The sequence below is a fragment of the Lepidochelys kempii genome, chromosome 11, assembly GCF_965140265.1.
Source record: "Lepidochelys kempii isolate rLepKem1 chromosome 11, rLepKem1.hap2, whole genome shotgun sequence".
NCBI classification, from domain to species: domain Eukaryota; kingdom Metazoa; phylum Chordata; order Testudines; family Cheloniidae; genus Lepidochelys; species Lepidochelys kempii.
In genome coordinates, this window is record NC_133266.1 from 78,855,769 (window position 1) to 78,883,706 (window position 27,938).

The window sequence follows — 27,938 nt, forward strand, 5'->3', positions numbered from 1 at the left end:
ATGTCCCTTCTTTCCAACCCCCTTTTATTTCCTTGTGTCCCAAAAGTGTTTGTTAGTTATGCAGGACTGGATGTTCTTGTGAGCCTCAGTCCCTGACTTTTAATCTGTTCTCACAATGGTTTTATCCACAGAAACTAGAAAATGAACGCGAGACCCTGGAGAATATTGAGTCGCCCCTCTCCACAACAAGTAAGATAAAAGATTTGCTCTAGTTCAGATCATAGTTTCATACAGCAATCATTGAGTGATGTTCTTGGACCTGGGCTATGCAGGAGGTCAATGGTCTCTTCCAGCCTTCAAATCTAGGAGAGGCATCTCTGCTCTCACCCACCACACCCAGTGAGGCAGTCAGAAAGCACCCTATGTTTGTTATGGTGATAGAAATATTAACAGTGGAACAGGAAAGTGGCCTCAAACTCCTGGAACTTCCTTCCCTCAGTCTAGGCATCTTGGGCAATGGGGAGAGGCCAATTCGCTAGGTCAGCCTGATTGACAGGGTGGGCAGGCTAATGAGGGAGTAAGGAGGCCGGGGGGGTCCCATCCTCTGTGTGTGTGTCAGAGTGGGGCCAAGCTAAGGAGAAAGCAGGAGCCCGATCTGAGCTGGAGAGCAGAGCTGCAATAACAAAAGCAGAGAAGCAGCCCAGAGAGCAGACCTGTGCTGGGAGGAGAGCTGCAGCAACCAGAGCCTGAGAAGCAGCCCAGGGAGCAGGAGGCAGAGCAGCAGCATCAGTGCTGAGGAGAGTGGAGCAAGAGCTGGGGCTGGAGCAGTCCAGAGCCAGGTGCAGGGAGCAGCTGGAGAGAGCGAGGGGGGGATCCTGGGCAGTGGGCTCAGCACAGGGAGACACCCCCAGCCCAGAGGCCTTGCAGGCCAGACTTGGAGGGGGATGGGATCGTAACCCAGGCAGAAGGAGCTGATGCTGGGAAGAAGGGTCCTGCCACCTAGAGCCTGAGGGTGTGTGGCCACCGCCAGAGCAAGTGTCCGACCTGCAGCATCCCTGCAGCACAGCCAGGGCCTGGGCAGGAGGCCTGGGACATGGGAGGAGCAGACTGTGAACTGGACATTCCAGAGCTGGCTAGCTGTGGGATCCCCATGCCACAGAGCAGAGTGATGGGTTTTCCGTTAGCCTTTCCCATGTTTTCCTTTTTTTAAAAATTGGTTGCTGTTTAAATAAGTTGAATTTGCTTTGAACTGTATGTGATGATCAGTGGGCCAGGGAAGCACCCAGTGTAGAGAGAGCACTCTGGAGTGGGGACACCTTGGCCTCTGCCCTAAGTGACCCCAACAAGGTTGGGGGTCAAGCCCCCCAGGTATCCTGGGCTCAGCCTTGTTGGCGTTACGAGGACTCTGCCCCACAGGAGAGTCCTTGAGGTTAGGCAGGCCTCTGGGTAAAGGAAGTGGGAGCGAGGACTCAGATCCTTTCGCTAGCCCACTTCACGGGGGTAGCGTATGAGCCAGGAAAGTTCCCCACAATAGCGGGCTTATTCTCCCACTTACACTAAGACAGCCACTCCACTCTGCAGCTCCACAGGCCAGCAGAAGCTGGGGCAGGGTGAAGACACAGCCCTTAATGGGAGGAAAGCATTCGCCGCTCAGCAGCGACCTATCTTGAAATCAGTGCTGGAATGAAATACCAATTGCTTCCGTGGGTGATGAGGAAGGGCACAGTGCACTATGCAGCCTTTTGATTGGTGGAATTTCTCCCCCCACCCCATTTGAGTTGTATTTGTACAAAAGAGCAGACAGGGTCAGATCCTCAGCTATTTCTGAGCAGCGCTTAGTGTAACCAAGGCCATACCCCCAGCAGTCATGACAGGGGTGTGTGTAAAGGAGCCACTATGATAGCTCTGCCCTGCCCAAGGATTCCCCTAAGCAGGAATAATCCTTCACGCACCTGCTAAGTCAGTGTTGGCCTGCTTTGCACCAGCAAAGCTGTACAGAGAAGAACACAGATCACAGTTTGTAGAATGCGAATCAAATGGGAGAGAGAGGATGCCAGATTATTAAATCCAGGGAGTAAGCTGTGCTGGCCAAACAGATGCAATTGGAAACCAACATCCATATTCCCCAGGTTGCTGTGAAACTTGTGCAAAGAATGTCAAGATAACAGACACAAGTGATACAAATGTATTGGGGTGATGTAAGGGCCAAGGGGACCTCCTGTATATAGGAATTCAGTGTATAAGTGAAACATCCCATCAGTCTGTTCTTTTCTTACTGAAACCATCTGCCAGTGAGAGGTGATATTATCTTTGCTGTAGTTGGTACAATAAAATCCTCGTTCATTCTTGTGACAGGATTGTCAAGAAAGTGACCAGAAAATATTTTTTTTTGACTGGAAAAAAGTAATAACAATAGAGTATCACATTTTCTAGAGTTAACCCACTATGGTAACTGCTAGAACCAAGGCCAGCTCTAGGTTTTTTGCCACCCCAAGCTTCAAGAGCGCAACTGCCCAAGGGAAAAAAAAAAAAAAGAAGAAAGGGTGGCCGGAATGCCGCCCCTGGAATTGTACCGCTCCAAGCACGTGCTCTCTTTGCCGGTGCCTAGAGCCAGTCCTGGCTAGAACAGCCCTTTCTCTTAGTTATCCTTTAAGGAGGCAACAGAGCCTATCAGATTCCTCTTTCAGGGAGTAACGATGGACAGGAGGATGCACTGCAGAATGCGCTGAGGCAAAGGAAAGACCTCCTGCGGAAGCTTAGGGTAAGATCTTCCCTGTACTACGAGGTGACTGCTGCAGGGGCTTTCAGTAGTTAAACAGTATCCTGGAGTGTGCATCACCCATGGATAATGGCAATTGCAATAGCAGTTACCAGACTATGCTGGTATTGGGAGGCTCAGGGACTGCATGATTGAACTTTGAGAAGAATGTAAAAGGGAAGCAAAAATCCATGAGTGCTTTTTTTATTCCTGGGATACTGGGGGAAATGCTGCAGGAGCAGGTCCAACCCTCGTGCCCCAGGGCATGCTCCAGACAGACAAATCACCCCCTAAGGGTCTTTGGGAACTTGTTGTTTGGGCAGCTGCTCGTGGGGCCATGTGAGTATTATGGGGCTTGTAGGCAGCCAGGGAACCGAGTATCCCTAGAAAAGCTGTGGGGGGGAGGGGGGGGAAGAGAGGAGAAAGCTGCGTTTGCCCCAAAGGGCACTCCGTGCCCCCATAGCTGTGCCAGTGCAGAGGCTGACCAGGCTTTGGGATGTTTCCAGTTAGCCGGTCATGTCCTATGACTGTGGAGCCCCTGTGGGTCAAATTCAACCCTGGTGGGGAGTTGCTAGAGTTATATCAGGGCCAAGTGGAGCCCTGTGAACATATTCATGTTTCCTGCCTTTACTGCACAGAGTTGTTCCCCCCCGCCCCTGTGTCACTGATCTTTCAGGAGCAGCACCTTTTGGAAGAATTTTCACAGCCCTGTGTGTTGGCAGGAGGCCCCAGAAAGAACTACCGGCCGGAGCCAGTACCTGTTTACCTGACGTCCCCTCTGGCTCCTGCACCAGAACCACCAAGGATCATCCAGCAGACAGTAAGATCTTCCCCATGTCAGAACCAGTGCATACCCCCAACAGTACACGCTATAAGTAAGGGCAAGATTTTGTCATGGATTCTGTGACTTTCCGAGACATTTTCTGCCTCAGGTTTAGCCCTGTGCCCAGAGCAGCAGGAGCCCCAGAGCTGCCAGTCTCCCCCCAGCAGCCAACCCCACCATTATTTTTAATAAAAGTCAGACAGGTCAGGGGCAGTAAACAACAACAACAACAAAAAAAATCACAGAAGCCTGTGACCTGTCCATGACTTTTACTGAAATAACAGTGACAAAAATCTTAACATTAGTGTGAGGGGGCATAACTCACCACCTCCTGCTAGCCATGCTGGGAATTAGCTCTTGGTTGTCGGCGCACCTTCCTCTAGTGGTGTCTCACCACCATCACTTCTGCTCCACCTCTAAGAGCCACATCATTCCCCGGACCACAGCATCCTCATCTGGGCTGTGCCCCACTCCACTTTTTCCTCTCACTTCTGGGGGGAACCAGCTGTCTCTAATCCAGCCACTTGCCACTATGGCCTACTGTAGCCTTTGGGCTAGCCCCTCACCTCAAGGAGTAAACTGCAGTCCAAATACTGGCCACCCCCGCTGTGGCGAGTGAGGGGGATGGGGGACTCAGGCCACACCTGCCCACTACTCCAGGCCCCAACCCAGGGACCCTATAGCCAGCAGCCATGTGCTGCCACTCCTCCAACTCCCACTGCTTATTTCCATGGGCCACTTCCCCATAGCCCTAGCACCTTCCTAGCCCTTTGTATCAGGGCCTCAGCCTGGAGCTACCTATTGCTCCTCTGACCCCAACTCTGCTCTGAAGTACTCCTCTAAGGTAGCCAGTCCTTCTCCCTTACACTCCAGTGAGAGACTAACTCTGTGCTGTTGAGCAGCCCTTTTTATATGGCCCTCCCTGGCTCCGATTGGCTGCTCCAACAAACCTTCTCCTGACTGGCTCTCTACAAGTCCTCCTCCCATTGGTTGGGTTTTGCACAGCCTCCCTGAGGGCTGCTTTAACCTTCCATCTACCTGTGTAGGGCAGTCACCCTACCACACTTAGTTATAAGAGACAAGTACAGTACCCAACTTCTCACAGCAAGGCAGCTATCAAAATTCTGGCTGAGCAAGTGGTTTCTCAGGCCTAGATTCACAGAAGTACTTAGGTGTTTTAGTCTGTGATTTAGACACTTCAGTACCAGTTTGAGGCACCACTGCAATTCACAAAAACCCTGGAGCACCTAAACTCACTCAGCACCTACGTTTTGCAGTAAAAAGTTCCCTGAGCACGTGTGTTTCGTCCTTGTAATGTGTTCACATCTGCTGCCTTCAGGGCCACCAGAACCTAAGCCCCAGAGCCATTTAAAAACCCAGGGCAGATAGGCTTTTGCTGCCTAAGTCGTGTGTAGGCCCCCATCTGGTAGGCATTTCTAGCAGCCACCTACTCGACTGGACCCCTCAGGCCAATTCCTACAAGATGGCTTGGAGGTTAGGAGAGAGAAAAGGAGGCCCAGTGAGCCAGGACACTCACCGGGGATGTGGGAGACCCCCCCCCTTCAAGCTCCCCTTTGACTGACGGGGGAGAAAGGATTTGAACAGAGATCTACCACCTCTCAGCTGAGTGCCCTAACCATTGGGCGAGGGCAGTGAGACTCAGGCCTCGGGGGTTCAGGAGCTGAATAGATGATCAGCATTACCTGAAAGAGCCACAGTAGTGTGAGTTCATTGTTCCATTTGCCACACACACACACACACTCTCACAACAAAGTGACTGACCAAGTATTCTACAATAAGTTAATAACACGGTAATTGGGTAATGATCGAATCACACATGAAAGAGCCACTTGCGGCTCGTGGGCCTCAGCCTGAGTATCACTGGGCTATGGGATAGTCTGGTGTAGGGCTCCATCAGCGTAGGTGGCTTTTGTGAATGACAATTGGAGGCACCTATCTCTCCCCCATCCATTTTAGGGGAGCTGTTATGCTTTTGGGGGTTCCCCCAAGGTGTCCAGGGTGAATCACTACCACCTGCTTACAGCACAAGAGAGTCTAGTCTGGGCCCACCGAGGGAAATCCTCCCAACTCTGCCAGCAGCACAAGTGTTCTGCCCCTGGCTCCGCGAGCCTCGCTCTTCCCCTCTGCACACCAGCAATGAGCACACCCCACCTTGTTACAATTCAATGCCCAGTGCCTTGTCTTCTGGAACCTGCAGTGTGCACCAATCCACTGCCTCTGTGCAAGCAGAGCACCCTAGTTTACTGGCTTCACCTCCTTTGCACAAGGCACTCAGACGTGTTGATAATGAAACCAAACAGGAATTTATTTAACAAAGCTAGAGTTAAAAAGTCACATAAAAGCTAGTAAAAGGCTTTGGAAGCATAAGGTTACATGTAAAAGAAAAATATAAAACAATCTATAGCCTATACTTATTAACAAGATACTTTCCTGGCCAATAAGGTATTTCTCGCCCTATGGTCAATCCTTACAGCACTGGTCCAGTCCTGGGAGCTGGGATCCACTTTTCATGAGACACTTGCGCTGGGAGAATGTATCCTCCATAACAGATAATATCTTGTGCACTTTCCTCTTCTCTTATACAGCCCCAGACTGTGTCTCTTTTCATAATCAGGGAGTTTCATTACCTTCAGCTCAGGCCTGAGGGTCCCCTATTTTGGGTCTTTTCTTGGGGTTCTTTGTAAATGCTCAGACCTGCATCTGGTGATCACTTTTGATTGAGTTAGCAGAGACCCAGCCCCCACTCAGGTGACACGCTTCATCTCCAACAGCTTTGGAACATAATATTCTACATCTCTCCAAACATCAACACCATGATGATCATGTTCTCAGCTTTTGGCAAAGAACACACCCGACCCTCTTGGTGACATATCAGGAGACTGGTCGGACACAACTGTAATGTACCTACCGGGGTATGTCTGTGCTGTGGGGACTCACAGGTCATGCCCACTCTTGGCCCCGTACGATCCCTGTGCGGAACCCCCTTCAGTGTGACAGCCCTTCTCAGGAGTCCACTCTCTCCCGGGGGTTAAGCCCCTCCACCTCCTGGAACTGCTTCTCTCTGAGCCTTTAGCATGTCTGTCTCTTGCCGGGGCCCCCTCAGGGAGTCCACTCACTCTGGACCCCCAGGGCCGCAGAGGGAATAATGCAATCCTGTTCTTTAGATCGGAGCGACTCTCAGCCAGTGTAAAACATCCATCCTTTGTTCCCCACTGGCTGGTCAGGTCACCAGGGTCCTCTCTCTGAGCCCATTGTCCTCCCACTGGCCAGATCCGGCTGTGATGTCCAAGCTGGGCCTTCTGGTTACCAGGCACCAGTCGCTGGGGTATTCATTCTCCTGGTCATTGGCCAGGGTCCCAAGTTCCGTTGCTGGTCTTCTGTAACAAACTCCCTCTCCCATCACCTCGTTAAACCAATAACGCCCAGGGAAACTGAATTCCACCCCCTCTGCATGCAAACCATTGAAAAAAAACCAAGAAAATCCCTCACTTCATCACATCTCTCCCTGCTTCGAGTCTGAACTGAGAGGTGTCACTTAGCCAGTGACCTGGGGAAGTTCAGGGCCCCCGCCCCGAGATAAGGTATCAGCTATAACATTGGCACTCCCCCTCACATGGGCCACCTCCATGTCATAATCCTGCAGGAGCAGACCCCACCTCAGGAGCTTGGCATTAGCTCCTTTCATTTGGTGTAGCCACGTTAGGGGCGAATGGTCAGTGTACACAGTGAAGTGCTGCCCAAATAGATACGGCTGCAGCTTTTTAAGAGCCCACACCAGAGCCAGGCATTCCTTCTCTATGGCCGCATAGTGCTGCTCCCGGGGCAGCAGCTTCTTGCTCAAGTACACAATGGGATGTCTCTCCCCCTTAGTATAAGTTTGCATTAGCACCGTGCCCAGCTGGGTGTCTGAGGCGCTGGTGAACGCCAGGAAGGGTTTATTAAAAATCCGGGTTTACCTAGACCGGGCTTTGGATGAGTGCCCCCTTCAGCACACAGAGAGTCCTGTTGGAACGCTTGGTCCAGACCACCCTGTCTGGCTTGCCCTTCCTAAAAAGCTCCGTGAGGGGAGCTGCCAGGGAGCTAAAGCATGGCACAAACCTCCGGTAGTACCACACCATCTCAATGAAAGCCTGGACCTGCTTCTTAGTCTGGGGAGCGGGCCAGTCCTTGATTGCCTCCACTTTGGCCAGCTTCAGGTGGCTGCTCCCCACCTTGTGGCCCAGGTATGACACCTCTGCCATCCCCACCTTGCACTTTCCAGCTTTTATAGTCAGTCCTGCATCCTGGAGGTGACTCAGCCCCCTCTTCACCTGGGACACATGGTCCTCCCAGGTTTGGCTAAAGACACAGATATCATCAATATACGCTAGAGCAAAGTCCTCCATCCTCCTCAGTAACTGATTCACCAGGTGCTGGAAGGTGGCAGGTGCCCCATTGAGGCCAAAAGGCAGGGCCAGGAACTCGAAGAGCCCTACCTGGGTGGTGAAAGCAGACTTCTCCCTGGCCTCTGGGTCCAAAGACACTTGCCAGTAGCCTTCGGTGAGATCCATAGTAGTGAGGTACTGGGCAGCCCCCACAACTTATCTAGGATCTCATCAGTCCTAGGCCGGATTGACCCATCCTTCTTGGGGACCAACACGGGAGAGGCCCAGGGGCTGGAGGACGGCTGGATCACCCCTAAAACCAGCATGTCTCCGACCTCTCTCTCCAGGTCCTGGGCTTCTTTCCCAGTGACCCTGAATGGGGAACACCTGATGGGAGGGTTGGCTCCCATCTCCACCCGGTGAACAGCCAGGTTAGTGAGCCCAGGCCGGTTGGAGAGCAGCTGCTGGTATGAAGGCAGCACCGCTCTGATCTCGGCCTGCTGGGCAGGGGTGAGCTGGTCTGAGAGGGGAACTGATTCCAGCGAGGGATCAGCCCCCGGCTTAGGGAGGAGACCCACCAGGGGATCCTCTCCCTTCTCCTCCCACTGCCCACACACAGCCAGCACCAACTTCTCCCTGTCCCAGTATGGCTTTGTCATGTTGACATGATATACCGGATGGCTGTAAGCCCAGTTGGACAGTTGCACTGCATAATTCACCTCCTTTACCTGTCTGATGACCTTGAAGGGGCTGTCCCAGGCAGCTTTCAGCTTGTTCTTCCTCATGGGGATCAGAAGCATCACCTAGTCCCCGGTAGCATAGGAGCGGGCCCACGCTGAGTGGTCATACCAGACCTTCTGCTTCCTTTGTGCCTTGGCTAGGTTTCCCCTGGCCAAGCCCATGAGCTCAGCGACCTTTTCCTGGAAGGGCAGTACATACTCCACCACTGATTCTCCATCAGGAGAGGCCTTCCCCTCTGACTGATCCCTCATCAAGTCCAGGGGTCCCCTCACTCTCCTCCCATATAGCAACTCAAACGGGGAAAACCCTGTGCATACCTGGGGCACTTCCCTGTATGCCAACAGCAGGTGGGATAAATACTTGTCCCGTCCTGCAGGTGCTGGTCCATAAATGTTTTCAGCATCATATTTAGCGTCCCATTGAACCTCTCCACCAGCCTGTTGGACTGAGGGTGATATGCCGAGGCCCAGGTGCATCAGACCCCACACTTCTCCCACAAGCACTGGAGCAGGGTTGACATGAAGTTGGACCCCTGATCTGTAAGGACCTCCTTAGGGATCCCCACTCTGCTGAAAATGGTCAGCAGTGCATTGGCCATGGTCTCTGCCTTGATAGAGGACAAAGCCACCGCCTTGGGGTAGCAAGTAGCGAAATCCACCACTACCAGAATGTATTTCTTCTGTGACCGGGTTGCCTTGCTGAGGAGCCCCGTGATGTCCAGAGCCATCTTTTGGAAAGGCTCCTCTATGATGGGCAAAGATCTTAGAGCTGCTTTATACTTATCCCAGGCCTTCCCCACCCTCTGGCAGGAGTCACAGGACCTGCAATACTGTTAGACTGCGTCAAAGACCCCAGGCCAGTAAAAATTCTGCAGCAGCCTTTGCCTGGTGTGCTGGATGCCGTGATGCCCCAAAAGGGGAATATCGTGGGTCAAGTACAACCTGCAGCGGTATGTCCGGGGTCCCAAGTTCTGTCGCTGGTCCTCTGTAACAACAAACTCCCTCTCCCATCACCTTGGTAAACCAATAACGCCCAGGGAAACTGAGTTCCACCCCCTCTGCATGCGAACCATTTAAAAAACCAAACAAACCAAGAACCACCCCTCACTTCGTCACAGTGAGTAACTCAGGCTTTGTGAATTGCAGTGTCTTCCAGGGATTTTAATCCGTGTGACACTCAGCGTCACAACACACAACTCCTTGTGTGCATCCAGGCCTCGCTCCCTAGTCTAGCACAAACAGGGAATGCTGCACAGGTTGCAAGCACTCCCCACCGCATGGGAAGAAGTGCTTCATGTTGCTTTATTTACAAGACTTGTCGAGGGGATTATAGATTGGCAGGCTCTAATGGAAATCCACTCCCACTTTAGAAAAAAGGCATACATTTAACAAAGGGCAAGATTAACCATTGCAACAAGCCACCAAAGGATTGATATTTTTTTCCTTACAGATAAGTTTTAGCCAAACACAAGTTATTGGTCTCAATACAGAGGTAATGGGGAAAGTCTGTGGCTTGTGTTATACAGGAAATCCAACTAGATGATCGAATGATCACTTTGGACCTTAAAACCTGCGCCTTTGAATCTCATTGGTTGGGGAAAACGGTGATTGTGAAATGGAACTTTGCAGGTGGTGATGGGATTGAAACAGGAGAGAAATGGGAAGATTCTGAGGTTTTGATCAGGGTGAGTTATTGAACCACATGATTCTGGTGTGCAAATGCAGTTTGTATGATCAAACTGGAGCTTTTCACATGCAAAAACTTAGTGATGGAAGAACTGTCTGCAATTTTAGAGACTGCTTTTGAAAATCTGGCCCAGATTCTCGGAGACAGATGGATCTGGCTGCCTGACAGTATCTACAACAATGTTCAGGCTAGGTATAATCCTCTGACTACAAACTATTACAACAGAATTTACCCCCAAACTCTGAGAGCGGTCGGGTAATGCAGGCTTTGACACACCCTTGTGCTGAGTGAGATTTAGAGGGAAGATAGAGATAAATGACCTTTTCATGCCTATGTCATTCAACATGTTGGATTTCTGTATTAATCTTTCAAAGGCCATGTGGGACTATATTGAGATCTGTGCTCCCACCTGCCCCCCCCACCCCCAAAAAAGTAGCTTACAAATGGAAGCAGACACATTCTGCAGTGACAGAATAGCCCCAACAGGGCTGAGATGGAATGGGTGTGGAAAACGCCATACATTTAGAGGTTACAACAATACATATTATAGCAAAGGAGCCTCCAGTGCAAAGAGGATAGGCTAACTCATAGTTTGTGCTTCTAGTTCTTTCCTGTTTGGCAGGACATGTATAACCCAGGCCTGCTTGGTGTGGCTCTCTGTCCCCCCTCTAGAAGCGCCTAGACCATCTAGAGATTGATAAGTCTGCTACAGCCTTGGCTAAGAGCCACAGGGCTTTTAGCTCATGCAGTAGAGGCTCATACACTCAGCTTCAGAGGTTCCCAGGTTCAATTCTGCCCACCAATGGTCGTTACCCTTGCCCTTACCCTCTACCCACCACTCAAAGGTGTGAGAGACAGAAGTGCTGCTGAAAGACTTCTCCCTATTGCCTGGCTTGGGTCTGGGTTACAGACTGTTATCCTATACCAACGGGTAGTATTCACCACCACTAGAGGTCCCACAGGGAAGCGTGTATTCTTCTAACCACACAATCTGTGGAGGTTCCCACTTAGTGTCACAGGGATAGATGCTGTTACTGTTTGGTTGTTAGTTCTTCTATTACTTTGGCTCAGTTTCCCTTTGAGATTTCTTTTAGTTCCCTTCTCTGAGAATACTTGCTATCCCCAAGCGTTATTAAAGTGGTTATTCAGTACTCAGAGGAGACAAGCAGCATCTGATTGTGGGTCTGTTACAGAGGCTGTGTCACTGAATTGCAGACACTATGGGCTATTGCTGGAATGGGGGTAGGAGATAGCACTGTTACTAGACACGTTAACACCAGATGTACCCCAGCTCCATTCTGAGCCCGCTGTGTCCTGCGGCGGAACAGAGATTAGTGCTCAGGACTGGTTCTGAACATCTGTGTTCACAGCCCTGGAAGGGGGAACATGATGACAGATCCATACATAGCTGGGGATTGGTCCTGCTTTGAGCAGGGGGTTGGACTAGATGACCTCCTGAGGTCCCTGCCAACCCTGATCTTCTGTGATTCTAGGATTCTATGAACCTGGGTTGGGTAAGTGGTTTATACAGCATCATTACGGCAGCACACCAATATCCCCCCAATTCCTTGTCCATCATGTTCTCAGAGAGCTGAACATACGTGATATTCTGTGTCAAGCCGACAAGCACAGCTCATCGCAGCTGGGCTAACCTGCTCTATGATTAAACGGCTTCACAGCCTCATTAGCTACCCGATCCCCGCTCTATGGCACTTGTTTATCATGCTCCTCTTCAGTGCCTTGGCCCTCTGACTGGCCCTGAAAAGGAGCCCTGCCTCTTCCCCACTCCCTCCATTCAGGCTCAGGCTGTAGCCCACCTGAGTCAGCTGACCCAGGCCGATTACAGTATGGGACGTACCCAAAGGCTAGGTCTACGCTGCCGTTAAAAACCCACCATTGGCCTGTGCAAGCCAACTCAGGCTCGTGGGGCTCAGGCTAAGGGGCTGGTTAATTGCAGTGTGGGCATTTGGGTTGCAGCTCAGGCTCTAGGACCCCGTGAGCTGGGAGGGTCTCTGAGCTCAGGCTGCAGCCCAAACCTGAATCTCTACACCGCAATTAAACAGCCCCTTAGCCCGAACCAGCTGGCACAGACCCATCATGGGTGTCCAGCTGCAGTGTAGATACCCACAGTGACCTAATCCTAGGAACCTGCCCGCAACTGAGTGACATCCACCTGAATTAGCTCCTTCCCTAAGGGCTAAGCAGATGTTTCCCATCCGCAGCAGTGGGTCTTCCCTTGCCAGGATGTCAAAAGCCTGCTGGTATAAATACCATCTACCCCAACTAGAAATCTTATGGTAAATGCCAGCATATGAGGGCACAGCTGCAGTTTGGTCAGGCCAGGTCTCAGGACAGCCCTGCTGGGTTTAAGGAAGGGCGAAAGGAGTGCCTCTCCACCTTGCCTCTGTGCGGTGCCTCAGGAGATGGAGTCACGCTTGTGATGATATATACTTGGGCTGCCTTCGATGTGCAGATGTGTTTGCCATGGTATTGCCGCCCCCGCCCCCCGGCTCATGCATGGGGCTGCCTCTCATGGCATCTTGCGTCACCAGGAGCCAAGCCAGGAATGACAACAGACATGAAGGAACCTGGACTCTTTGGGCTATATTCAGCTGTGGCCTAAGCAGGCATGTAGCAAGGTCTCTCCAAGGCTGGAGTCAGACCCTGTCTCAGTTTCCAAGCACACTCAGGTCATGGCAGTGACGTAGCCCTTCAGTTAAGTCCAAAAGTCCCCCCCCCCTTCCAGGGCTTAACTCCAGCATAAACCAAAACCAAATCTTCCACCCCAGGCTCTTCCACTGGGCACAGCCTTCTCCTCTTGTGGTCTGTCCTCTGCCACCCTGTCTTCACTCCTCTGGGCTCTGACCATTCCCGCCTTCCCTGCTTTACAGGGCTCATTGCACCCCTCACTGCTTGGCTGCATAGGGGGAGCCCAGCTTACCCTCTACTATGGTTCCCAGCCCTGGGAACCCTTAGCAACCCAGCTGTCTGTCCTGTAACTTCCTGCTCAGGGACACTTCACAGTCCCTTCCCTGGGGAGCCTCCTACTTTAGAGGGAGCACTGCCTCCCACCTACGGTGTTCCTGGTGACTCCCGAGACTGTTCTTATAGCCCAGCAGGCCTGGCTTTTAGTCACATGAGCCTTGCGTTCATCCTCTCCCCCTGGGGAGGCAGCAAGCACCAGCGTGCCACTGAGCCCCATCGCCCTTAAAGGGCCAGGGCCTCCTGGGGCAAGGTATGGCTAACTCTGTTTCACTTCGGGGGTTGTGCAGGTTGCAGAGCGTCTTGGAAGTAACCTGCCCTGCTTGCAGCTTAATAATCTCCAAGTATTCCTTTAACAAGCAAGACCTTTCTCACCTGAGCTCAGCCCAACCCCCAGCTTAGTTCCTTTCTCTTCAGGTGTTTTCAGCAGTCTTCCTTCTTGAGCAGGGAGGCAGTGGAGAAGAACCAAGATTAACTCATTCCCCAGCCTTAAATAGGATTTTCTTATGGCAGGAATAATTTATTTCCCAGTTTGACCCCCACCTCCTCTTAATGGAAAAACACTAGAAGTCCAAGATGGTGTCCCTTTCAAAGCAGCATCCTAGGGAACTTCTCAGGAAGGAGGGAAATTAGTATCTTCAAAATCCTATTGTCTTTCCTAATGGCCCATCCAGGCTGATTGCATACGGTCTGCTGGACGTTCCCCAAGTGTAAACACAGTTGTAATTGTTATATAGTCAATATTTGTATCTTCAGATACAAAAATGATACATGCATATAAATAGGATAATCATATTCAGTAAATCATAACATTTCCAATGATACCTCTGTGATATTATCCGATTAAAATATGTCCATGTAGATCATTGTTGCTACCACTGTTATATAATTGCAACAAATCTTGTACAAAATGTGGCATGTAAGAAGTCTATGGAAAGGTTATGACTTGCTGAATATGATTATGCTATTTGTATGCATGTATCATTTTTGTATTTGGATTTCAGATGTTTGCTCCTGGGGTAACGCCCACAAGGTATTTAGCCTGCACATCTTGAAGGGACTATTCAAATTAAGTGGCTCATCAAGGTATACTTAACTCACAATGGACCGTGAGAGACGCTGATCTACACTTAATGGACTTTCCTGCTATGACTAAGCGAATTCATGCATGGACGTGTGACTTGCCCATGTGACTCCAAACTCCATCTTTTACCTGTAATTTTCCACTAGCTGTGTTGAGGGCTTTGTTTGAAACAATGGGTTTCCCTCCACATGGAGGGAAGCTATAAAAGACCCTGGAAACATCTCCATTTTGCCTCTTTCCTGCTCAAGCCTCTGGACTATGGACTTACACTAATGGGAGCTGTCATAAATATAAAGGGAAGGGTAAACACCTTTAAATCCCTCCTGGCCAGAGGAAAAACCCTTTCACCTGTAAAGCGTTAAGAAGCTAAGATAACCTCGCTGGCACCTGAGCAAAATGACCAATGAGGAGACAAGTTACCTTCAAAGCTGGGAGAGGAAACAAAGGGTTCTCTCTGTCTGTGTGATGCTTTTGCTGGGACCAGAACAGGAATGCAGGTCAGAACACCTGTAAAGAGTTAGTAAGCATTAGATTCTGTTTTGTTTAAATGGCTGATCAAATAAGTTGTGCTGAATGGAATATATGTTCCTGTTTTTGTATCTTTTTGTAACTTAAGGTTTTGCATAGAGGGATTCTCTATGTTTTGAATCTGATTACCCTGTAAGGTATTTACCATCCTGATTTTACAGAGGTGATTCTTTTACTTTTCTTTCATTAAAATTCTTCTTTTAAGAACCTGATTGCTTTTCATTGTTCTTAAGATCCAAGGGTTTGGGTCTGTGTTGACCTATACAAATTGGTGAGGATTTTTATCAAACCTTCCCCAGGAAACGGGGTGTAGTGCTTGGGGGGGATATTTTGTGGGGGAGACATTTCCAAGTGGGCACTTCCCCTGTTCTTTGTGTAACACTTTGGTGGTAGCAGCTTTTAACCTAAGCTGGTAAGAATAAGCTCAGGGGGTCCTTCATGCAGGTCCCCAAAGCTGTACCCTAGAGTTCAGAGAAGGGAAGGAACCTTGACAGGAGCATTCTAACCAAGGGACTGAGGACCTTCCAATGATTTGGAAGCAACCAGAGACTTGATTTAAGCCAGCAGTTTATTTCATCACTGCTACAAGCCTGAACCAAGAACTTTGCAATTATTGTATGTATTTGATTCCTTTAACCAATTTTCATAGAATCATAGAATAACAGAGTTGGAAAGGGACCTCTGAAGGCCATCTAGTCCAACCCCCTGCCCAGAGCAGGACCAATCCCAACTAAATCATCCCAGCCAGGGCTTTGTCAAGCCTGACCTTAAAAACTTCTAAGGAAGGGGATTCCACCACCTCCCTAGGGGTAACACATTCCAGTGTTTCATCACCCTCCTAGTGAAAAAGTTTTTCCTAATATCCAATCTAAACCTCCCCCACTGCAACTTGAGACCATTATTCCTTGTTCTGTCATCTGCTGTCACTGAGAATAGTCTAGATCCATCCTCTTTGGATCCACCTTTCAGGTAGTTAAAAGCAGCTATCAAATCCCCCCTCATTCTTCTCTTCCTCAGACTAAACAATCCCAGTTCCCTCAGCCTCTCCTCATAACTCATGTGTTCCAGTCCCCTAATCATTTTTGTTGCCCTTCGCTGGACTCTCTCCAATTTGTCCACATCCTTCTTGTAGTGTGGGGCCCAAAACTGGACACAGTACTCCAGATGAGGCCTCACCAATGTCGAATAGAGGGGAACGATCAAATCCCTCGATCTGCTTGCAATGCCGCTACTTATACACCCCAAAATACCATTGGCTTTCTTGGCAACAAGAGCACACTGTTGACTCATATCCAGCTTCTCGTCCACTGTAACCCCTAGGTCCTTTTCTGCAGAACTGCTGCCTAGCCATTCGGTCCCTAGTCTGTAGCGGTGCATTGGATTTTTCCGTCCTAAGTGCAGGACTCTGCACTTGTCTTTGTTGAACCTCATCAGATTTCTTTTGGCCCAATCCTCCAATTTGTCTAGGTCCCTCTGTATCCTATCCCTACCCTCCAGCGTATCTACCACTCCTCCCAGTTTAGTGTCATCTGCAAACTTGCTGAGGGTGCAATCCACACCATCCTCTAGATCATTAATGAAGATATTGAACAAAACCGGCCCCAGGACCGACCCTTGAGGCACTCCGCTAGATACCGGCTGCCAGCTAGACATGGAGCCATTGATCACTACCCGTTGAGCCTGACAATCTAGCCAACTTTGTACCCATCTTGTAGTGCATTCATCCAGCCCATACTTCTTTAACTTGCTGACAAGAATGCTGTGGGAGACCATGTCAAAAGCTTTGCTAAAGTCGAGGAATAACACGTCCACCACTTTCCCTTCATCCACAGAACCAGTTATCTCATCATAGAAAGCAATTAGATTAGTCAGGCATGACTTGCCCTTGGTAAATCCATGCTGACTGTTCCTGATCACTTTCCTCTTGTCTAAGTGCTTCAGAATTGATTCCTTGAGGACCTGCTCCATGATTTTTCCAGGGACTGAGGTGAGGCTGACTGGCCTGTAGTTCCCAGGATCCTCCTTCTTCCCTTTTTTAAAGATGGGCACTACATTAGCCTTTTTCCAATCTTCCGGGACTTCCCCCAATCGCCATGAGTTTTCAAAGATAAAGGCCAATGGCCAATTTTAACTCTCACCTTTTCTTCTTTCTTTTTATAGGCTATGTTTACACTATCGCGGTAAGTCGACTTACGCTACGCAACTCCAGCTACGTGAATAACGTAGCTGGAGTCAATGTATCTTAGGTCGAGTTACCGCGGGGTCTACACTGCGGGGAGTCAACGGGAGAAAATCTCCCATCGACTTACCTTACTCTTCTTGTTGGGGGTAGAGTACAGGGGTCAACTGGAGAGCAATCTGCAGTCAATTTGGCGGGACTTTACTAGACCTGCTAAATCGACTGCCGGTGGATCGATCTCAGAGTGTTGATCCCCTCTGTAGTGTGAACCTGCCCATAAATAAACCTTTAGATATTAGATACTAAAGGATTGGCAATGGCATGATTATCGGGTAAGATCTGAGTTGTATATATCTGAGTTGATCCTTTGGGATCAGAAGAACCTTTCATTTGATGAAATTGGTTGTAAAAAACTGCTCATCTTAAAGTCTAGTGTTTTTGGTGGTGATACAAGGACTGGAATGCCTAAGGAAACCACTGTTCTGACTTCTTGTTAGCCAATGTGGTGAAACAGGAATTTAGTTTTGTTGCTGGTATGGTATATCTTATGGGAGAATAACCACCAGTTTGGGCGGGGAGGGGGGCGGGGGGTGTCTGCTCTATTTCTCAGCTGTTTGTCCTGAATTTGGTATTCTCAGTCGTGACTCACAAAGTCATGATTACAACTTCACTTGACCCATCTTGCATAAAACGTATCTTAGTTGTGTCATATTCTTATCATAAGCATATCTCTGCGACGAATATGGGGCATGGGGTCACACCCTTATCTTTGAGCTGAACATCTGCGGGTATCATGTGTGGCTCAGCTGTGAAGCATGCAGGGCATCAGAAAATGAAACGCAGTAGCCCAGAGAGCCCAGGATTGCAGGCAGACGGCAACCCTGATTCCTCTTGTTTTCCTCTTGTTCCTAGATGCCTCAGCAACCTGCAACCATCATCCAACAGTTACCTCAGCAGCCACCTCTCATCACACAGATCCCACCTCCACAGCCCCTCCCAGCCCCCCGCTCTGGAAGCATTAAGGAAGGTAAGCGTCAGCCACCCCAACATGCGGGGTCATTCTCCTGCTTTCCTGAGCTCCCTCTGATCTCGGAGCAGTGAAAGTATCACTGTGGTGACATGAGACAGCACTCAAGTTACCTTGTGACCTAGCACAACCAGGCTGTCAATGCAATTACTGATCTTGCCAATCAAATATCTGGGCCCTCTGACATGGGAACTTAGAATAACTTTAGTGCTGCTGGGCACTTTATCTTGCAACAGACAGAGAGGCAAAAACCAGGTTAAGCAGTGGAGAGGGTTTGGGGGAAGTAGAACAGCACAAGGGAAGATACTGGTTAAATATTAACAAGGACGTTTGCAGCTAAAACTTCACAAACAACTCATAATGCCAAAATGAGCAAATGGGGTTTTTGTACCCACTGTCCATTCTCCTTAGTACAATATAAGCGTTTATTTTAAAATGTGTAGGAATGGTCTGTCGTTGGAAACAAGAGGGGGCAGCTGAATGTGCTACCCTGCGTGCACATAAACAAATTTGTTTTGTGTTTCTAAACAGAAGTGAGCAAGGTCCAGGAATAGCACATGGAGCTAATATCTGGGCTTCTTTCCCCAACTCAGATTTTTGAATGGGGTTTCCTGGTACTGCAGGGAAATGAAAAAATCCGAGAGCAACTCCACAGTCCATTGCTTGGGGATTTAATAAAGTCTCTGGTTTATTTGAATCAATTTATTTTCTAAAACAAAATGGACCACATTTATGTCTGACCACCCTGAAGTTGAATGCAGTGTTCCTGTAGCCATATCGGTCCCAGGATATTAGAGAGACAAGATGGGTGAGGGAATAGCTTTGATTGGACCAACAGAGCTCTGTGGGGCTCAGTTGGTCCAATCAAAGCTATTCCCTCACCCATCTTGTCCCTCTATTCCCTGAAGATGATGCATTTACACCAGGGACGAATTTGGCTCAATGTGTCCAGTTAAATGAAAAACCTGGTTACTTTAATTGTTTTTGTGTTGTGGTTGAATTGGTTCTGGTGCCAAGATACCAGGGTGATCGGCTCAAGGTGGATATATGCACTCTAGATGCATTTTTAAAGCCACATGGAAAGAAATTTCAGGGTGACAGTTTAATGTCTCTTCAAGCTGGGGAACAAATGTTAAACAAACATTTAAAAGAAGTTTTTTCCCTAAAATTTCTGGTCATGTTTTCTGATTATAGAAGCCCTAGCTGATTAACAGTTTGTCCCTCAGCAGCTTTCCCTGTGTGATCTTGCAGTGAAGGGATGATGCTGACTTTGAGGCCTCTCAATCATTTTCATGGCAGCAAACGAAGGTCCCAGACACAGGCCTGCACTGCAGCTGTGCGTCGCGCAGTGGTTTGGGCTCCAGGGAGGAGTAGGTGCAGACCGTCTTTCACTTTCAGTTTGTGTGGGCTCTCACTAGAGCACCAGGAATGGTTTGCGTTAACCAGCAAAATTCCCCACAACGTCAGCTCATGTTTGAGCAACGTCTGGGACCCAGCCATGCCGGCTGGGCTCTCGTTCGTTCCTGCAAACGGCCCACAAGGAGCTTTTTGTGAAACATTTTCTCTACCTGGCTTCCCCCAGAATTGGGCAGGCTTCAGCTGGCGGCATGAGGCTGGTTTCCTTGGATAGGTCACTCAGTGGAAAGCATGTAGTATCCTCCTGTGCCCTGGTTGGCTGTGGTTGTGCTCTGTGGCCAGCGGGGCTAGCCCAGCCCAGCCCAGCAGAAGCTGTTGTCCGGGAGTTTCTCAGACTGACCTCTCTAATTCAGCTGGAAAAACAAAGAACAGAGCACACTGTCCCAGTCCCCATGGCTGCATCAGTCTTGTACCTCCCACAGTTACCCTGCGTGTTGGGAATGCTCTCATGGTTCAAATGGGCAGGAATCCAGTGACACTGAACTGTGAATGTGGGTCGGTGACATGTTTCAGCCATAGGCAAACCAGGTGTTTGAACGGGAACCTTGTGGGATTTTCTGGCCTGTAAAGCCGTACAAACTGGTTCCTACGCAAAGACTTGTGATGAGCCTCTTTGGACCTGCATGTGCAGGGTTTTGGTCAGCTAGGGTCTGCCCCTTCTGAATCCATCTCCATTTGAGAGTCTGGACAAGCCCAAACCAGTGAGGCTTGCCTTAGTTTGGGTCACAAACGCGTAGTGAGGGCTTCTTTGCAGAGACAGGGAAAAGCTAAGCTGGGCTAAGAGCCTGAACACTCTCATCCAGCCCTAGGTATCTGCCATAAATGGCAGTCACTGGCCAAGGAGATAGTGGTGTCTATTAACATTCTCCTCCTCCAAGTGTGAAAGGCCCTTTCAAGATCTCCTTTCAGCTGCGTTCCCTAAGTCAGAGCTGTCTGGGCGCTCTGCTAAGAATCTGACCCACTGAGATGCCCTTTGCCCTCTGTCTCTCACTGGCAATGCTGTCCCTTTCCCCTTGGAATTTGTCCGTTCCCAGACATGGTGGAGATGATGTTGATGCAGAACGCTCAGATGCACCAGATCATTATGCAGAACATGATGCTGAAAGCTCTGCCACCGATGGCATTCTCACAGCCCAGTGGGACCGGGCCTCCCTCGCTGCAGCACACCCAGCAGGTAACAACATTCACCCCTACAAAGAGACGCTGGGGCAGGAGAGGGGGGGCTGATCTCCACATGCCGGGGCAGGGCCTGGGGAGCGCGTTTTGAATATTTGGGCCAGAATGTGGCTTCAGAATCCATTGCCCATGGATGCGTGTCCTAGGGCACTGCACACACTGGCTGGTCTATGGGATGAGCTCAGGCTGGATGGCGTCTTCTGGAGCTGAACCCCCACACATGTCTCCTGACTCTGCCTAGGGTGATGGAGGGGTTCAGCTGCTATGCGACCTCTGGATAGGGCGTACAGGGTATGCCCCCCTGCCCACAGCAGGCCAGCTCTGCTCTGCCACAACCTCACCTGCTCTCTGCCCAGCGCTGGCCTCGTACAGGCCTGGGGCCAGGCTGTGTTTGGCAACGTGCAGGCTGCTGCTGCACTCCCGCGGGCTGGGCACACTCCAGCCCTAAGAGCGTAGCTGAACTGCATGTTTCACATAAGAAAACATTCAGTCATCCAGGGAAGAGCCCACTTCCCAGATGCCCACATAGTGACTGGGAACCTGGGATTCTGCCGTAGGCTGGGGCAGACACACTTGCATTTACATTCATGGGTATATTTTTATGGGCCTTCCATTTCCTGAAAGCTTTTATTTTGATGGAACCCGTAATTGGTAAAGTCTGGCTTGGTGCTTTGCGATGGGCTGGAATGGATGTGATGGTGGGGCCCAGAGACCCCAGTCAGGATCAGGGCCCTGCGTACTCAGAGCTGGACACACCCACACGTGTAGAGCCAGAAGAATTTCCAACAGCACCTAAGGGCCAGATTTGTAAAGATTTGTCTAACTCGCACTGAAATCAACAGGAGTTAGGTGCCTTTATACCCTTAAACTCTGGCTCTAAGTGACTTAGGAGCCTCAGTCTCATTGAAAGTCAATGGGAGTTAGGCTCCTAGGCTCATCTGAAAACCCCCCTAGGTGCCTCTCTGCATCTTTAGGCACCTAAATCCCTTTACAAATCTGGCTCTAAGTGCCTAAGGCCCAGATTATTAAAGGTATCTAGACACCTAACTCCCATTGAACTCAGCGGTGAAGTTAGGTACCTAAATCCTTTTGCCTAAAATGCACCTAAGATTGAAATGTTACACAGGAACCTAAGTCACTGAGGTGTGTTTGAAAATGTTACCCAGCCCCTGCCCAGAGGGGTTTCCAATCTAAGCAGGAAGGGCAGTTAATTTGGGAGTTCCCCTGGATGCCTCACGCTGTGCTGAGATGCCCTGGGGTTCCCTCCCCATTTCACACCTGCATGCATGCCAGGGCCTTTTCTTTTCTCTGTGCGCACAGACCAGAAAGTAGTCTGGCTCCTGGCCTCACTCAGGTGTGATGCTCTCGGGCCCCCCTTGTGTTAAGACTATCCCCACCACACATCTGAGCTTGTAACAGTCACCCGGCTCGTAAAACCTGCGCTGGGTGCTATTTCCAGCTCCGACAGCTGGCTTACACAACCCAACCCCCTAGCGTTCCCAGGGCTCTGGTAGGAAACACAACACCCTTCTCTACCTGATCATCTTTGGCTGTGGTGGGCGGAGCTGGCATTTGCTGCACCGGTTCAGGCCACTTCTCTACACCAGACATACTCCAGTGTTTAAGAGCAGCTGTCGGCTCCTGTTTCAGGACAAACTCTGCAGCAGCCACTGCCAACTGGCAGAGTATTGCACAAAGGGAAGCATGAATCTTCTCCGCTGTGCCTGCTCTCAGCCAGGTTTGTGATGGAGTGGCATTTGCACCGCACCCCCGAGCCGTGCGCAGTGTGAGCGGGGCCGGGGAGGGCGGGAACACCTGTGCTCATAGGGACACGCATGAGGAGAATCAGGGTGCTCATAGGACACTGCAGCACTGTCTTAAAGGGAGAGTAGTGCACGACGAGCATCCCAGTCCCGCCAGAGGGATCCCCGGCCTGCCTCGCAGACACACTTTCTGCCCTGCTTTGTACTCTCCTCACTCCAGTTTTGGTGGCTTTAACGTCCCAGGTGAATAGTCTCGTCCACGTTGAACGGAAAGGCAGAGCCTTGTTTAATGCGGTGCCTGACACTGCAGGAGGGGAGAGCAAACAGCCTAATTGCAGGCTAAGGGAAATGAAACGAGTAAAGGTTCACAAGCCTGCACCTAAGAGCCAAGGAACAAGCAGAGCTGCCCTCTCGTTCTTTACGTCCCATGGCAAGGCCAGTTGCTTTGCCCCGGCCGTTCCCGAGGTGGGGAAGTGTGAGTGGAGCCGGAGTGTGAGTAGGTCTGCACTGCAGTTAGACACCCGTGGCTGGCCCGTGGCCACTGACATGGGCTCGTGGGGCTGTTGAATTGGGTTTACATGTTCAAGTGCAGGCTGGAGCACAAGCTCTGGAACCCCCCCAAGGGGGTAGATCCCAGACACCAGCCTGACCCCGAATGTCTACAGTGCAGTTAAAAAGCCCCGTAGCCTGAGCTCCTTAACCCAGGTCAGCTGACATGGGCCAGCCGCTGTTGTCTAATCATAGAATATCAGGGTTGGAAGGGACCTCAGGAGGTCATCTAGTCCAGCCCCCTGCTCAAAGCAGGATCGATCCCCAATTAAATCATCCCAGCCAGGGCTTTATCAAGCCTGTCCTTAAAACTTCTAAGGAAGGAGATTCTACCACCTCCCTAGGTTACACATTCCAGTGTTTCACCACCCTCCTAGTGAAAAAGTTTTTCCTAATATCCAATCTAAACCTCCCCCACTGCAACTTGAGACCATTACTTCTTGTCCTGTCATCCGCTACCACTGAGAATAGTCTAGATCCATCCTCTTTGGAACCACCTTTCAGGTACTTGAAAGCAGCTATCAAATCCCGCCTCGTTCTTCTCTTCTGCAGACTAAACAATCCCAGTTCCCTCAGCCTCTCCTCATAACTCATGTGTTCCAGTCCCCTAATCATTTTTGTTGCCCTCCAATTGCCTGTCAATTCCAATTTGACTCTCTCCAATTTTTCCACATCCTTCTTGTAGTGTGGGGCCCAAAACTGGACACAGTACTCCAGATGAGGCCTCACCAATGTCGAATAGAGGGGAACGATCACGTCCCTCGATCTGCTGGCAATGCCGCTACTTATACATCCCAAAATGCCATTGGCCTTCTTGGCTACAAGGGCACACTGTTGACTCATATCCAGCTTCTCGTCCACTGTAACCCCTAGGTCCTTTTCCGCAGAACTGCTGCCTAGCCATTCAGTCCCTAGTCTGTAGCAGTGCATGGGATTCTTCTGTCCTAAGTGCAAGACTCTGCACTTGTCCTTGTTGAACCTCATCAGATTTCTTTTGGCCCAATCCTCCAATTTGTGTAGGTCCCTCTGTATCCTGTCCCTACCCTCCAGCATATCTACCACTCCTCCCAGTTTAGTGTCATCTGCAAACTTGCTGAGGGTGCAATCCACGCCATCCTCCAGATCATTAATGAAGATATTGAACAAAACCAGCCCCAGGACCGACCTTTCAGGCACTCAGCTAGATACTGGCTGCCAACTAGACATGGAGCCATTGATCACTACCTGTTGAGCCCGATAATCTAGCCAATTTTCTACCCATCTTATAGTGCATTCATCCAGCTCATACTTCTTTAACTTGCTGGCAAGAATACTGTGGGAGACAGTGTCAAAAGCTTTGCTAAAGTCAAGGAACACCACATCCACTGCTTTCCCTTCATCCACAGAACCAGTTATCTCATCATAGAAGGCAATTAGATCAGTCAGGCATGACTTGCCCTTGGTGAATCCATGCTGACTGTTCCTGATCACTTTCCTCTCATGTAAGTGCTTCAGGATTGATTCCTTGAGGACCTGCTCCATGATTTTTCCAGGGACTGAGGTGAGGCTGACTGGCCTGTAGTTCCCAGGATCCTCCTTCTTCCCTTTTTTAAAGATGGGCACTACATTAGCCTTTTTGCAGTCGTCCAGGACTTCTCCGGATCGCCATGAGTTTTCAAAGATAATGGCCAATGGCTCTGCAATCACATCTGCCAACTCCTTTAGCACTCTCGGATGCAGTGCATCCGGCCCCATGGCCTTGTGCTTGTCCAGCTTTTCTAAATAGTCCCAAACCACTTCTTTCTCCACAGAGGGTTGGTCACCTCCTCCCCATGCTGTGCTGCCCAGTGCGGTAGTCTGGGAGCTGACCTTGTTCGTGAAGACAGAGGCAAAAAAAGCACTGAGTACATTAGCTTTTTCCACATCCTGTGTCACTAGGTTGCCTCCCTCATTCAGTAAGGGGCCCACACTTTCCTTGGCTTTCTTCTTATTGCCAACATACCTGAAGAAACCCTTCTTGTTACTCTTAATATCTCTTGCTAGCTGCAACTCCAGGTGGGATTTGGCCTTCCTGATTTCACTCCTGCATGCCCGAGCAATATTTTTATACTTATCCCTGGTCATTTATCCAATCTTCCACTTCTTGTAAGCTTCTTTTTTGTGTTTAAGATCAGCAAGGATTTCACTGTTAAGCCAAGCTGGCCGCCTGCCATATTTACTATTCTTTCTACACATCGGGATGGTTTGCCCCTGTAACGTCAATAAGGATTCTTTAAAATACAGCCAGCTCTCCTGGACTTCTTTCCCCTTCATGTTATTCTCCCAGGGGATCTTGCCCATCAGTTCCCTGAGGGAGTTGAAGTCTGCTTTTCTGAAGTCCAGGGTCCGTATTCTGCTGCTTTCCTTTCTTCCCTGTGTCAGGATCCTGAACTCGACCATCTCATGGTCACTGCCTCCCAGGTTCCCATCCACTTTTGCTTCCCCTACTAATTCTTCCCGGTTTGTGAGCAGCAGGTCAAGAAGAGCTCTGCCCCTAGTTGGTTCCTCCAGCACTTGCACCAGGAAATTGTCCCCTACATTTTCCAAAAACTTCCTGGATTGTCTGTGCACCGCTGTATTGCTCTCCCAGCAGATATCAGGGTGATTGAAGTCTCCCATGAGAACCAGGGCGTGCGACCTAGTAGCTTCTGCGAGTTGCCGGAAGAAAGCCTTGTCCACCTCATCCCCCTGGTCCGGTGGTCTATAGCAGACTCCCACCATGGCATTGCCCGTGGTGCTCACACTTCTAAACTTAATCCAGAGACTCTCAGGTTTTTTTGCAGTTTCATACCGGAGCTCTGAGCAGTCATACTGCTCCCTTACATACAGTGCAAGTCCCCCACCTTTTCTGCCCACCTGTCCTTCCTGAACAGTTTATATCCATCCATGACAGTACTCCAGTCATGTGAGTTATCCCACCAAGTCTCTGTTATTCCAATCACATCCTAATTCCTTGACTGTGCCAGGACTTCCACTTCTCCCTGCTTGTTTCCCAGGCTTCTTGCATTTGTGTATAGGCACTTGAGATAACTCGCTGATTGTCCCGCTTTCTCCGTATGAGGCAGGAGCCCTCCCCTCTCACATGCTCCTGCTCGTGCTTCTTCCCGGTATCCCACTTCCCCACTTACCTCAGGGCTTTGGTCTCCTTTCCCCGGTGAACCTAGTTTAAAGCCCTCCTCACTAGGTTAACCAGCCTGCTCGCGAAGATGCTCTTTCCTCGCTTCGTTAGGTGGAGCCTAATTGCAGGGTCGATAGACCCTGGCTGTCTCGATGGGACCCAGCCACCCATGCAGTTGTTGTTGCACTGTAGTCCGTGTAGCTGGGCCTTGGGCCCAGGACAAGGGACTGCTCTTTTCAAGAGTGCTCCAAGCTGGCACTGCGTTGGTGAGGAACAGACCATTGTGCTCACCTGCCATATGGATACAAATTTAACAAATTACCCATTTTCCTTTAAATTGAGGATCCCCAGTTTGCTGCTCCAGTTGTTGTGAAAGCAGAAAAACCAAGGCCATCAGCGGTGCATCATCACCACCATTACCCTTCCCCAGGAGTGCAGGCCATTCCTTCTCAGCCGCCCCCGGTTGGCTACTCCATGTGGCCCCCCATGATGTCATCCAGCCTCATGGGACAGACTGGAGGATTCCCATCCACTGTGCATCACATGACTGGCCCAACTAGCACCTTCCCTGCAATGCACACGTAAGTAAACAAGCTGCCCCGCCAGGAGCTGTTGTAGTCCCTTTCCTCCTGCCACCTTGGGGTGGCTAAGCGGGCTCACAGGAGGCCAGAGCAGCAGACGCCCTGAGGTCTGACTTACCGTTGGTTTCTGACTACAGCACAGTTTGCAAACTGCTTTGCAAACTGAGTTTAAGTGACAGCAAGAGTACTGTGGCAATGGGAGAGACTCTGCGATAGGAACTAACCCTCACTGACTGCTGCTCAAATGGGAGTGTCACACAAGAGCTACAACCCCGACACTGGAAAGGGTGATTGGTATACTATCCCTGTGGAAACGCCAGCTGGAAGATCCCAACTGCTTTTTGGAACAAGTAGCAGGAATGTTGTTCTGTGGCTCCTGGGCCTCCATGAGAACTCAGCAGAGCCCTTTATAACCCAAGAATGCCCAGCTGAATGAAAGCGTCCACTGTAATCTAACTCGGGTTAATAGTGCCCTCAGGCGTGATGTCCCTAAAACACCAGAGAAACAGTCAAAGGTTTATGAACAAGACTATACACTACGGCAAATAGTTATTGACCAGGAAGAAGAAGAATTTATTCCTGGAATAAAGCTGAGCTCTTGGTATACACCCATGTTTCTAACTGGTTTTTTCTTTTTCTAAGTGTAGTAACCGATGGACTCCTCCGCAGCCTGCCCCCGGGTTTGTAGACTCCTCAAGCCTGTAGCAAAGGTAACCAATCAGCTCAGCTCTTTCTTCCCCCGTGCACCTCTGCCCTGTGTGTTCCCTGCTCTCCCACAGCTTCTCTTGACTGGGATATTGCCAATTGCAGTACAGTCTGCTGGGGCTGGCTTTTGGTTGTGACCAAATCTCCCCTGGGGAGACTGTTTTTGCACAGTCCTCAGTGACCTTTCAACCTGGCCATTATTAGCCAGCCAGTTCCTTGGGAGTGTCACGGTCTGAGCATGCCGTGAGGAGGAATCTGAAGACACAGGTGGATCATCATGTCATGGCAATGGGCAACTACAGTGAGAGAATTTGGCCCAGTAGCTGAGGGGTTTGTCGCATGGCACTGTTGTTGCTTTCATTTGAAACTTGCATTTGTTTCAGCGCTATTTCTCTGACGTTACAGCTTGGAAATGCTTTGTAAACAAAGTACCAGAGGCAGAGGCTGCCCCTTGGAATGTAGTGAGGGCAGGGATGGAC

At 50.0% G+C, this 27,938-nt stretch overlaps 1 protein-coding gene across 1 annotated transcript; it reads left to right on the forward strand.

Annotated features, from left to right (window-relative positions):
* On the forward strand, window positions 1-27,442 carry C11H21orf58 (chromosome 11 C21orf58 homolog). The gene is made up of 8 exons (XM_073304720.1): window positions 1-78; window positions 132-189; window positions 2,628-2,701; window positions 3,375-3,518; window positions 18,019-18,133; window positions 20,584-20,723; window positions 26,516-26,754; window positions 27,397-27,442. Exons 1-8 carry the CDS (start codon window positions 1-3, stop codon window positions 27,440-27,442), a joined length of 894 nt encoding a protein of 297 aa, XP_073160821.1.
* Window positions 27,443-27,938: the final 496 nt, after the last annotated feature.

What these genes read in the sequence shown, in the direction of transcription:
- C11H21orf58 (XM_073304720.1), top strand. Translation starts at nt 1, where the DNA reads ATGTCCCTTCTTTCCAACCCCCTTTTATTTCCTTGTGTCCCAAAAGTG. An exon ending in ACCTCCTGCGGAAGCTTAGG is followed by an intron (nt 2,702 to 3,374) that starts GTAAGATCTTCC and finishes CTGATCTTTCAG; the next exon opens with GAGCAGCACCTTTTGGAAGA. An exon ending in ACCTTCCCTGCAATGCACAC is followed by an intron (nt 26,755 to 27,396) that starts GTAAGTAAACAA and finishes TCTTTTTCTAAG; the next exon opens with TGTAGTAACCGATGGACTCC.